The sequence below is a fragment of the Diachasma alloeum genome, unplaced genomic scaffold (assembly GCF_001412515.2).
Source record: "Diachasma alloeum isolate Michigan unplaced genomic scaffold, Dall2.0 Dall_scaffold_00213, whole genome shotgun sequence".
NCBI classification, from domain to species: domain Eukaryota; kingdom Metazoa; phylum Arthropoda; class Insecta; order Hymenoptera; family Braconidae; genus Diachasma; species Diachasma alloeum.
In genome coordinates, this window is record NW_021680378.1 from 749,865 (window position 1) to 761,410 (window position 11,546).

An 11,546-nucleotide genomic window follows, 5' to 3' on the forward strand; every position below is an offset into this window, starting at 1 on the left:
GGGGGGGGGGGTGGAATGAGGATTGGAGGCACACGAGACTTCTTTTTTTTTTTAAAGAAGACGAGGGGATTTTATCGGCGCGACATCTTGTATATGGGAATGCGGGCCCCGTGAGCGACGGGTAAAAGGGGTCCGTCTTTTACTTGTCCCCATGGATTTTGGTAGCCCATGGCGAAAGATCTCACAGGCATATCTTTTTTTTTCATTCTCAGGAAAAAGAGTAGTTTTACCAGTTGAGTGTTGGTTTATTACTCAATTCGTTATTCGCCGTTAATGGATTCATCTTTGACGTGCACAGCGGACATTGTTGATGGGGCCTTGAGGCCCATCATTTTTTTTCTCCAAGATATTCAATTTATGACAGAAATTTTTCCTCGTAATGAAAATGAAAATTTGGTGGCAACTGACAGTCACGAACTATCGCTTATCTGTTGCACTGTCGGGTGAAGGATTTTGTTTGAATGTCTACAGATCAGAGATTGCGATAGGGGCCAAAAAACCGCCCGCGTAGTCACTTGGCACTGAACTTTTATCTCAAAAGAAAAGGCACCCACAGAGTTGGGAAAGTCTTCCTTTTTTTCCTTTTTCTTCTCTCACCCTTGGCCAATATTGCCAAACACCCAGCTGTAGTGTTTACCTGGGGCCTCACTTGGGCAATAAGGGGCCCACCTCGCGTGTGCGCGTGTTTATTCATACAAACACCTGAGGCACACCACACCTTCCCTTCAATTTCATCTTACTCCCTAAATATTTACATATGTTAGGTCAGAAGACTTGAAATATATGCACTTTTGACATTACCCATAATAAGGCCCCAAATTTTTTTAACTAGAAAAAATAATGATGAATGAAAGGTTGAAAATTTTCCTTTGATTTCTTTACTAATGACAACTAAGAATGTTGCGATAGATCTGAATGATTAAAATGAAAATTTTTGGATACCGCTCTCGGTTGGGCCCTTCGCAATGACATGAGGCCCCGTATTCTTTGAAGTGACCGATAGGGAACCGAGCGCCTTTTGCAGGATGACAGCCCAGAAATATCGAAATGCTCGATGACCAGCGGAATGATATATCCGTGTCCCTTGATGGTGACGTTACCGCTGCGTCCTTACATGAAATTCTACAAGGCCCATAAGGCCAAAGAGGGAAAAAAGGGGCGAGGGAGGAGGGGTAAGAGTCGAAAGAGTTCGAATGGAGTGTCAAGGTATACATACACATGTACACAGCATTTTGTCGATGAAATAAGCCCATAAGACCCATAAGGCCCATGAGGCCCATTTCACGATAAGCGCAGGGGAATAAAAACAGTTGATTCCAACATTCTACATGATACTTTTTCTGGCATAAAAACATTTTTTCCGCCTTCACCGAGCTATTTGCGTGGGTTATACGTGTGTCGAGTCACACAAGCATGGGAAAAGGTGGTGACTGGTCATCTTTTCTATAGGTCGTTTCGTGTGAGCATCCACTGGAGGAAAAAAAATGAGATTCTAAAGGAGAAGAAATGAAAGAATCTCTCTCCTTTTGAGTTTGAATGGATGAGAAAAAAAGTGATAGAGGGGAAGTGAGGGTGGAGAGGGGAAGAAATGAAAAGAAAAGAGGAAGAAATTCAGGCCCCGTCGCTGTGTCCACGGGTATGAAGGGGGTGTGCCGCGTGCCGGGAGGAGATGTGGCTTCACAGGGGGCCCACCGGTCGACTAGCGATGCCGGTCCCTCACCGTGAGATCGGCGGCCCTCCTGGTGAGAACCGACGACGCGCGACCGACAACCATGTCACATTATTACCATATTGGTACGCCGCGCGTCGTCACAACACTACAACCACACGAGGCATATACCACTAGTTATTTTTTTAATACTAGGTTGAGAAATTACTTCCCTAGTTGATTCGCTATTTCCGGAGGAGGGGGGAAGGAAATTAATCTGGTGTTGAATGAAACAAAATGTTTTATTTTCACATGTGACAGCAAATTGATTCCTCAAATTTTCATATTATCGTGGATCCGTCGGCCGTAATGACTCTCAGTGAAACTGGGATGTACTTATGCCTTGTTTTACGAAGTGACGACGCAATGAAACACTCGCGGATATCATGCTGACTCCGCAGCTGGAGAAAAAAAAATTGTGCATTATAAATATTGAAATTTATCCGTTTTTTGTTGGCATTAGATTAACAGTTTTACGTTTATTAATTTTTCGCTAATACCCACAGCGGGAGCGGCTGGGATGGGCGTAAAAAAATCTCAACTCGCCTGGTGAATGACTCGAGTTTATACTGGGGAGACATCTCTTTTTCATTTCAACATTTATTTTCAATTTCTTTTTTCGTTTGTTTTTACACTTTCCAGGAGTCACTGACTTTTCTTGACCACTAAAAACGGTGAGTTGGAGAAAAAAAAATTCAAACATGAACATTTATTTTTCGCTATTTCACATTTTTTATTGGTAGTGGACGACGTGTAGGCAACAATAATTTTTTTTTATTCTGTATTTTTATTTTTTTCTAATTAATCTTGATAGTCTCCTCAGCGACCGGGCACGAATCACCCTGTAAATTATCGGACCACCGCTATCTCGACATTATTGAGCCCCGGTACCTGCTCTTCCACGCCTCGAAGCATTCACACGCGAGATAACGTTATCTTCTTCTTGAGTTTGGTACCTTGGGAGGCAGGTATAAGAAAAACCTGGGGATATATGTTGAATATCGTTGTGCGTATATATAAACACACGTGGACCGTAGACGCATATGCAATCTGTAAAAAAAAATTCGAAGAATATAAATTTTCTGACAATTTTGGGAAAATTGCAAATTTTTAATAATGAAACTTCCTTTTTCGGTTGATTATAAAAAAGAAAATGGATGGTCGTAGAATCCGCAAGATTTGAATTTTGGGCCTTATGATTTAATTATTGAAAAGTCAATGAATTGGCAATAGTTACGGACATCGTTGATATTATTCATCAGATCTTCAAAAACGGAATTGAGTATTGCAAGACCCATCAGGCCCATTATTTTTATTAGTCCCAATTTCAGCAAATTTTTAATAACTGACCTTCCACGTTTTGGTGGATGATAAAAACGAGAAAACGTATGATCATAACATCCGTGAGATATAAATTTTGGGCCTTATGGTTTAATCATTGACAACTCAATGAATTCGGAGTAATTACAGGCATCTTTGATATTATTCATCAGATTTTCAAAAACGGAATTCAGTATTACAGGGCCCATAGGCCCATTATTTTTATCAGGCCCAATTTCAGTCTTGAACCTCACAACTTCGTAGAACATGAATTTGTTCCAATTGTAGAAATCAGATGAGATTTATAAAAGATTCACTTTTAATCACGCTATCATAAGGCCCAAAATATCTCATGTCAGTACGATTGAAGAATCAATAGATTAGAATTAATTACAGGCATCACTAATACTTGAAGGAACGGAACCGGAATTCAATATTCTGAGAACCGTAAGGCCCAACTGGAAGTTTTAATTTAGATAACTTACTAGGGTGTAAATTACCGCTTCTATTTCTTGACAAAGAAAAAGCAGATGAAGAAAATCGGAAAAAAAATCTGAAACAAATCTGAAAAAACGCTAGATTCAATCAGTCATGTTCGCATCATACAATATTTGCATAGTGCCTTGATTTTTCGAATTAAATATAGACAAAGAAAAGGTGAAAAGTGCGAGATGAGGTATGAAAGGCGGTCAGGGACCAAGAGACCGCAGGTTGTAACATATTACATTGGTGATCGTTTTATACGTCTCCTGATCCTCTTGTTCCCCGAGTTCGTCCTCTTGTGGGCGACTGGAGGAGTAAGAAAAAAAAAATGGACACAGGAATGAATATACGCGATGCGGTATGCTCTCTTGCGGCGAAACCGTATAACCCAAAGAGAATCCAATAAATAAAATGCATACAGCCTATCCTGGCTAGGATTTTTTTTTGTATGCTGTGTGTGCAAAGAGAAAGGCACGAGCTATAGGGGACAACCACCATGGCAAAACCATAACGAAGTGACGCAGATGTCATTCGGACATTTTGGGAGTAGAGGGTGCGGGGGGGGGGATGGGCCCGAAAAACATAAGTTCAAATGCGTGGGCTTTGGTATTCCTCTCTGCTTCCTTCCTCTGCAAATTTCCCCCCTGTGTGTCGCAGAAGTCAGTTCTACGCGGTCAAAGCGCCTCGGGACTATACCGCCGTCCGTCATCCTGTCCGCCTGGGCCTTACTTTTTTTTACCTGGATCTATATACTCTACACCTTCCGCCCACACGTGAAATTGGGCCCGAATGAAGTATAATTTTTTTTCGCGAACAGAATTGATCAAAAGTTTGTGCCAATTATGTCAGTCAGAATAATAGAAATTTATTCATTGATGAAGGATGGTTGAAGAAATGGGCCTTACGGACCCGTCGGCCCGCAATTGATGTGTAGGGAGTAATGACAGATGATCAAAGTATTTATTACTAACCATTCACAACGAATTCCAATCAACATCTGCAAGGCCCATAAACTCATAACTCCCAAATTTTGGGCCTTATGATTCTTGCGAGTCGAGAATCAGTATATTGAAGTTACTCAGGAGCATATTCACTATTCTCCATTGAACCGTCGCGAAAGAATTTCCCAATTATAGGGCCCACCAGGCCCAACATCGTCGTTAGCCCCTACTTGAAATTTCAATCCTCATAGTAATTAATTTCAATAGATAGAAATGTCAAATAATTCTCATTCTGATTCTTCACAGTAAGGCCCAATTCGTTCAAGTTCATAAGACCCTAAATTAAAAATCCGTAATAAAAAATATTTCTGAATACAGTAGAGTACAATCGTCGCACGTTGTAAATTTTCCACTGGCTCTCTCAGTTGTTAGATCTTATAACAACACGGTACCTTCGGTTATTGCGGGTGGGCCTCTCTCTCCCTTCCGTGCTTAAGGCCCATGCATCGGTTGATGTTTGCATGTGGCTAAGGCGCGCGTGAAAGAGCATCCCCGATCGTATATCGGCAAGTACAACTTCGTTCTTTGGACCCTCGTATGGAGACGTTACGCCTGGTGTGAGTATCCTCACATGTATCTTTCCTTCTCATTCTCCTCCGCACTCTCTCGCCCCTCTCTCGGGCCCCGTGTAAACCTGGTACACGTTCAATAAGATCGTCCCCAGTATCTGCGGTCTTTTAAGACATGAAAAAAAAGTGTGATAAAAAAAACTGGGGGAGCAGAAACTTCACAGGTTCAGTATTTTATCTCCACTGTGCTCAAGCATTGGATCAAATGAAATTGAAAAAAAAAAACGTAGCAGGGACACACTTCCCTCTCAGGAATTCCCAAAAAATATTTACCGGACAAATCGATCCGGTACCAGTCCGACTGGAAAACGCCCACGCAAAATCCTGTTCAACGGTTTTTTGTCTTTTTTTTCACATCTTTTTTTTCTTTCCCTCCCAAACTCAACCTTGTTTTATTTCCATTCCACAGCTATGTTTTAGCCCAAGTGAATAAGGAAGAGCTGAATGAGTACACCTACCTTATCAGTCGAGTATCAAGAATCGTGGATTAGACCGAGGTGAAGAAGTTTGTATCAATCCCTTAAATCAGGGTAGTCGGGGGGTGGAGAGACATGTAAAATTGAAAAAGAAAAATGCAAAATAAAATTGCCCCAAAGGAGGAGACGAGGAAAAGGGAGATTCCCTTGAGGAATTTTCTTCTTTTTTAGTGATGAAGGAGGACATGCGCATGCAGATCACGTTGGGTTGTAGCGCAGTGATACCGTATCTGTGGGCGGCGCGTGCGTGTGGTCCCTCGGTGTCCTCATGCGAAGAAAGATAGACGATTCTCTTACCCCCCTTTGCCCCCACCACTTCTACTTGCCAGGGACTTATCCCCCCTCTCCCTCTGCAACGTAAGTTCCAATGAGGCCCCACGCGACCAACTCTTTCACTCACTCTCTCTCCCTCCCCCACCTTCTTCCTGTACACATTTCGCCTCACTTCCTTATTTAAGGCCCCGCCATCGTGAAGGATTTACACGCGTTTTGTACGGGCCCTCGTGCTAATTCTGAAATTTCTTTTCATCAAATGCTCCACCGTCCGCACCTCACTCACATCGCATGTGCTTACCTGAAATGACTCTCTACTATTATTCATACGAATAGCGGCAAATTATTTTAGAACTTTGGGCCCCATGGACTCGTAGTCCCAGCAATCATAAATTTCATGGAATTTCAAATAGTACACCACATCAGGCTTTTCAATAAGAAGTTTTGATCGATATCAATTATGAGGCCGGTAGCTTTCATAAGACCCAAATTTTGGGCCTTATAATTTTGTGACATAACACAATATTCTGAGGTTAATCACATGTCCCTCTTGTGTCTACCATAGACGATTCAAAAACGAAATTCAACGTACTAAGGCCCATGAGGCCCAAAAATGTCATTGGGCCCAAATTGAATTTTCACTTCTCTCAGTTTAATAGAACGTGGATTTTGGTCAATGATAAAAATTATTGAAAAAATTTTCATCATGTGAATTTTGGGCCTTATGGTATCATGGTAGATCAAACAATGTATGAAGCTCATCATCCATACTTATTGGTGTTGATACTTTTTTTCCATTCTCATTTATTCTACAATTGACAAAAAATTCTGAATGAACGATTTCTCCTCGATTTCATTGTCCAGTCCCCGGAGGGAGACGATCAATGTTCTTTATCGGCAGGGGTGACTGTAAAAATGAGGTCCCATGAATATTATACACTGGGATATCACTCATTTCGGGAGAAGGGGATTGTTAACGAGCTTATGGGCCTCTTCGTTCGGATATCATCGGGCTAGTGAGAAGGTGAGAAGTGACCGCACACGATTCCACTCATTCCTTATAATTCCTTATCGTATGTTTCCCCGTTGCTGGCAGGAGTATACCTTTTTTTCTTTCAGAGGTTAGAGTGGGCCCCAAACCTCATCCACCTCGATAATGGCCTCGACGAAGTAAGAGAGAAAAAGATTGTAACCCTAGACGAACGTATCAACCAAGGTGATGTCCCTGACGCGCACCTGGCGGTAAGTTGGCTTTGAAACACGAGCCACCTGTTCGTCTCCTGCATCTTATATATATATATTTTTATTTGAAATGTTTTTATTTGAAGAACCATGGAAGAAGGTGCCCAATTAATAAGCTAGACCCCCATTTAATTATCATCATTGTTCCGAGAAGCAGTCAGACAAGATGACGAGAATCTTACGTATCATTAACATATTCAATCATCCACGGGATATCTGTTAAGCATGGTAAATATTTTTAGCATCATTTGTTTCTCAATAATGATAATAAATTTATTTTACGTACAATGAAAAACACAGACTGTTATCGTAATAATCTCCACGTAATCACAAATCTAATAAACATAACTTTACATAATCTGTAATATACAATTATGATTAAATTACAGATAAGATCAGTATGAGCACGAGCCGAAGTGATTTAATATCAATGGAACTGAGATTCTGGGCGAAATCTGATGATTGATATCACTGAACTATGATCAGATAAAGTCTTTTCGTCTAATCTCATAATTTTACATAATTAATTAGGGAACTTTTTTGTTTCATCATCTTGATTTTATGATTTTAGAAATACTATGAAGTCTCTTGAAGAACACCACTGGAACCTGGTACAGGTATACCAGGTGGTGGTGGTGATGATGATACACCGAGATTGTGAGTCAACGAGTGCCTTCTCAAATCGCAATTTCTCCGAAATACTTTGCCACAAGAGCCACAATGATACGGTTTAATGTCAGTGTGTGTCAGAAGGTGTGTCTTCAAATTACTTCGTTGATTGAAACTCCTTGCGCAAACTGGACATTTGTGTGGTGACTCCTCCATGTGTAGTATCTTGTGTACAGCTAATGTTCTACTCTGGCAAAAACCTTTTCCGCATTCAGCGCATTTGAAAGGTTTCTCTTTACTATGAATATACCTGGAAATAATGAAATAAATAATATTTGTCTACAGAAATAATAATCAACTTGAGTTAATGGTCACTATAATTGTCAATAAAACTTTTGCATTATGTTAAAGAGCGATGTAAAAGGTAAATGTTAAATTAAATGAGATGAAATAATGCTTGGGTACAAACCGCATAACGAGCCATGCTCAAATCAATTTGTTACGGATCGTAAAATAATGGTGCAAGGGAAGAGGGGAAAGTCCTTTACGTGCGGCAATAATCGGCACATTTTTTTCATTCACAGGAGACAGACACGAGGACTTCCTGAATGTTTTCAATGCCCACAGGACATGTGAACAGAGGTATAATCTAGATGGTTTTTCAAACATTTGGATGAATGATCGGGTGAGTGCATGCAATATTACTATTAGTATTACTATGGGTGAAAGTTGATTTTCCATTATGTACTCTACCTGTGATCCCTGAGATGATCCTGCCGTCGGAAGGCCTTTCCACATATGTCACAGGAGTACGGTCTCTCGTCGGTGTGTGTCCTCTCGTGTATCAGGAGATTATAAGATTTGGTAAATTGTCGGCTACAGAATTTACAGATGAACTGTTTCTTCGGCCGTGACGCACGACAATTGCGGGATAGGTTTGTGTCTCCTGAGGTGGAGGTGGCTTGTACCGATGACGTTGTTGGTGGTTGTGATTGTGGTGTTGGTGATGGTGCTTGAACATCAGTGATTCTCTGGAGTAGTGCGTCGTGATGAGTTGTTGTTGATGCTGACGATGTCTCCGGGGTCTCCTGGATGAGGGACTCCTCCTCCTCGAGAAGGGCCAGATCCTCCTCCGGATCGGTGACGAACTCCAAGTGTGACACCTCGTCGTCATCCAGGGCTGTTGACTGGAGTACCTCGATACCAAGGTCACTCTTGATTGGAGATGATCCTGATGTCAAGGGACTGGTGCTCGTCATGTTGAGGGACAGACATCTCTGGGATATCGAGATGCCCGGAAAGCTTGTAGTTGACGGTGTTGATGATGATGAGACACTTGTTGCTCCACTTGCGTGCAATCTGTGAAGGGTCAGATAAGTCTCCAATGCTTGGAGATTCAGGGCAGCTGCTGCTGGCCCAGGTGGTAACAAAGCTGCTCGCTGAAGGGCTGCCAACAGGGCACCCTGTAAGCCCAACGCAACACTCTGTAGTGTCAGATTAGGCAGACTCGAGTCAATAGTTGTTGATTCTGTTGACGACTCAGCCTCACGAAAGTCCGTCGATGTCATTGATGACGTTGTCGTTGGTACTTGCTGATTATCTTCCTGCATCCTCACTGATCTTATGTTCTTCATCAATTCACTTATCACCATTCGTTGATTTAGGATACACTTGTGCTTTTTAAATCAACACTCAAGTTCCCATCACTCATGACAATGATTACTGAAGAACAGCTGGTAATATTCAACTTGTCATTTAATCCTTCGTTTGTAATCACTGTCAGTGGTTCATTTTCACGGTCACACGATTTACCAGTTATGGATATTGTCACAATACATGTTTATACTCATACCTGGTATTGACATGAAACTGTCCTGAAGCGTCAATTTTTTTCTCTCTCTTTGTTGTTATGGTTTTTTTTTTAAACTGACAGTACAGCCCAATAATGTAACACAAGACGTTGGGAACGGGGCGGTGCTCGCAGTGCGAAGGCGCCCTGAAGACTGCTTGGGCATCCCGCTGCTGGGCACTGCTGGTGGAGCCACCTGGTGGCGATTATTCGAGTGAATAACTTGGCCCACGTAAGTTCGTGTAGACATGGACGGGCGTTAGTCGAAGGGAGACAGAATGTTGAAGAAAAAAGGTAAAAAAATGAGAGGAGTTTGACATGCGTGCGAGAGAGAGAGGGAAGAATCGAGCGAGGCCCGAGTGGACCCCGACAGCTGAGGCAGCCCCAAAGTGTATATATCCACTCGATTCACGGCCTGGCAACACACGGTCGCGGGCACGCGTGCACAATGCCCAAGAAGTTTGCGGGGGAGTTGTGGAAGAGAGAGGACAGCAAGAGAGAGGATACATGGATATTCATAAGCGTGCGGCGGTAAACCGTCGTTTGCTATCACGCAAGGTCTCTTTAACAATGCGTATATAGGGCCCCATAGTGTGAGTCTGAGGCCCCCGCAAAGATATCGACTACACGTTACGATTTATGACTCTGCTAATCGAACCACAGCATATCGACAATTAAAGGGAGGTGGGGTTTAACGCCTCTTAGGAGGGTACTCAGCAGATGGGGCAAAAATTATGTAATATGATTTTTCGTTGGGGGCCGTAAGGCCCATCATCATCTGCTTCTCACACTGATATCAGTTGTCTGTCATTAACATTCCAGGTCCGAAGTTCGAAGAATTTCTTCATCCCTTCTGCTCTTCGATGTTGACAGATATAAACTATTTTCTTTAATTTCTGGGCCTTGAGGCCCAGAAAGTCTTGCCACTTGAAAGTTGTCTGACTGACCCATAAGGCCCAAAATAATAGAACTCCATGGGGAGGATTTCCAATTGGATTAATTTAATTGTTTTTTTTAATATCGTGAGTAATTATTTTCGTTTGACGATTCCGAGACCTGTAAGTCCTATGAGGCCCATGAGTCCCCAAATGCGTCCTCGCATTTTCGAGTATATTCAGTATATATTGAACATCTTGTGAATATTAACAGGTCAATTTGAAGATGGGGAATTCAATTTCAATACCCTCAAGTCATAAGACCCAATTTTTACAATATTTTACTAATCGAACTACAGCACATCGATAATTGAAGGGAGTTGGGGTTTGACGCCACTTAGTAGGGTACTCAGCGGATGGGGCAAAAATTATGTAATACGATGTTTCGTTTGGGGCCGTAAGGCCCATCACCGTAAGGCTTCTCACACTGATATCAGTCGTCGATCATTAACATTCCAGATCTTAAAGTCAAGGAATTTCTTTATCCCTTTTATTGTTGGATATCAAGAGGAATAAACTAGATTCTTTAATTTCTGAGCCTAAGGCCCAAAAAATCTAGTCATTCGAAAATTGACTGACTGACCCATAAGACCCAAAAATAATAGAACTCGATGGCGAGCATGTCTAATTGGATTAATTCAATTGTTTTTTTATATCGTGAGTAATTATTTTCATTCCAAGATTCAGAGATCTATAAGTCCTATGAGGCCCATGAGTCTGCAAATGAGTCCTCACATTTTCGAGTATATTCAGTATATATTCAACATCTTGTGAATATTAGCAGGTCGATTTAAAGATGAAAAATTCAATTTCAATACCCTCAAGACATAAGACCCAATTTTTACAATACTCTCCTAATTGAACCACAGTACATCGACAGTTAAAGGGGGTTGGGGTTTAACATGTCTTAGGAATGTACTCAGCAGATGGGGCAAAAATTATGTAATACATTATTTCAATTGGGGCCGTAAGGCCCATCACCATTTGCTTCTCACACTGATATCAGTCTTCTATGATTAACATTCCAGGTCTTAAGGCCGAGGAATTTCTTCATCCCTTCTGTTCTTAGATATCGAAGGAA

The 11,546-nt window shown here is 41.7% G+C and overlaps 1 protein-coding gene across 1 annotated transcript; it reads right to left on the reverse strand.

The window, feature by feature from the left end:
• Positions 1-7,387: 7,387 nt before the first annotated feature.
• On the reverse strand, positions 7,388-9,667 carry LOC107037019 (protein sister of odd and bowel). Its single transcript, XM_015255335.1, has 2 exons — positions 8,435-9,667; positions 7,388-7,991 (listed from the first exon to the last, which is right to left on the reverse strand). The coding sequence occupies exons 1-2, from the start codon at positions 9,331-9,333 to the stop codon at positions 7,649-7,651; spliced, it is 1,242 nt and encodes a 413-aa protein (XP_015110821.1). The 5' UTR covers positions 9,334-9,667; the 3' UTR covers positions 7,388-7,648.
• Positions 9,668-11,546: the final 1,879 nt, after the last annotated feature.

Coding starts and splice junctions, on each gene's coding strand:
- LOC107037019 (XM_015255335.1), bottom strand. CDS start 9,333: ATGGTGATAAGTGAATTGATGAAGAACATAAGATCAGTGAGGATGCAG. Junction 7,992..8,434: donor GATCATCTCAGGGATCACAG/GTAGAGTACATA, acceptor CATTATTTCCAG/GTATATTCATAGTAAAGAGA.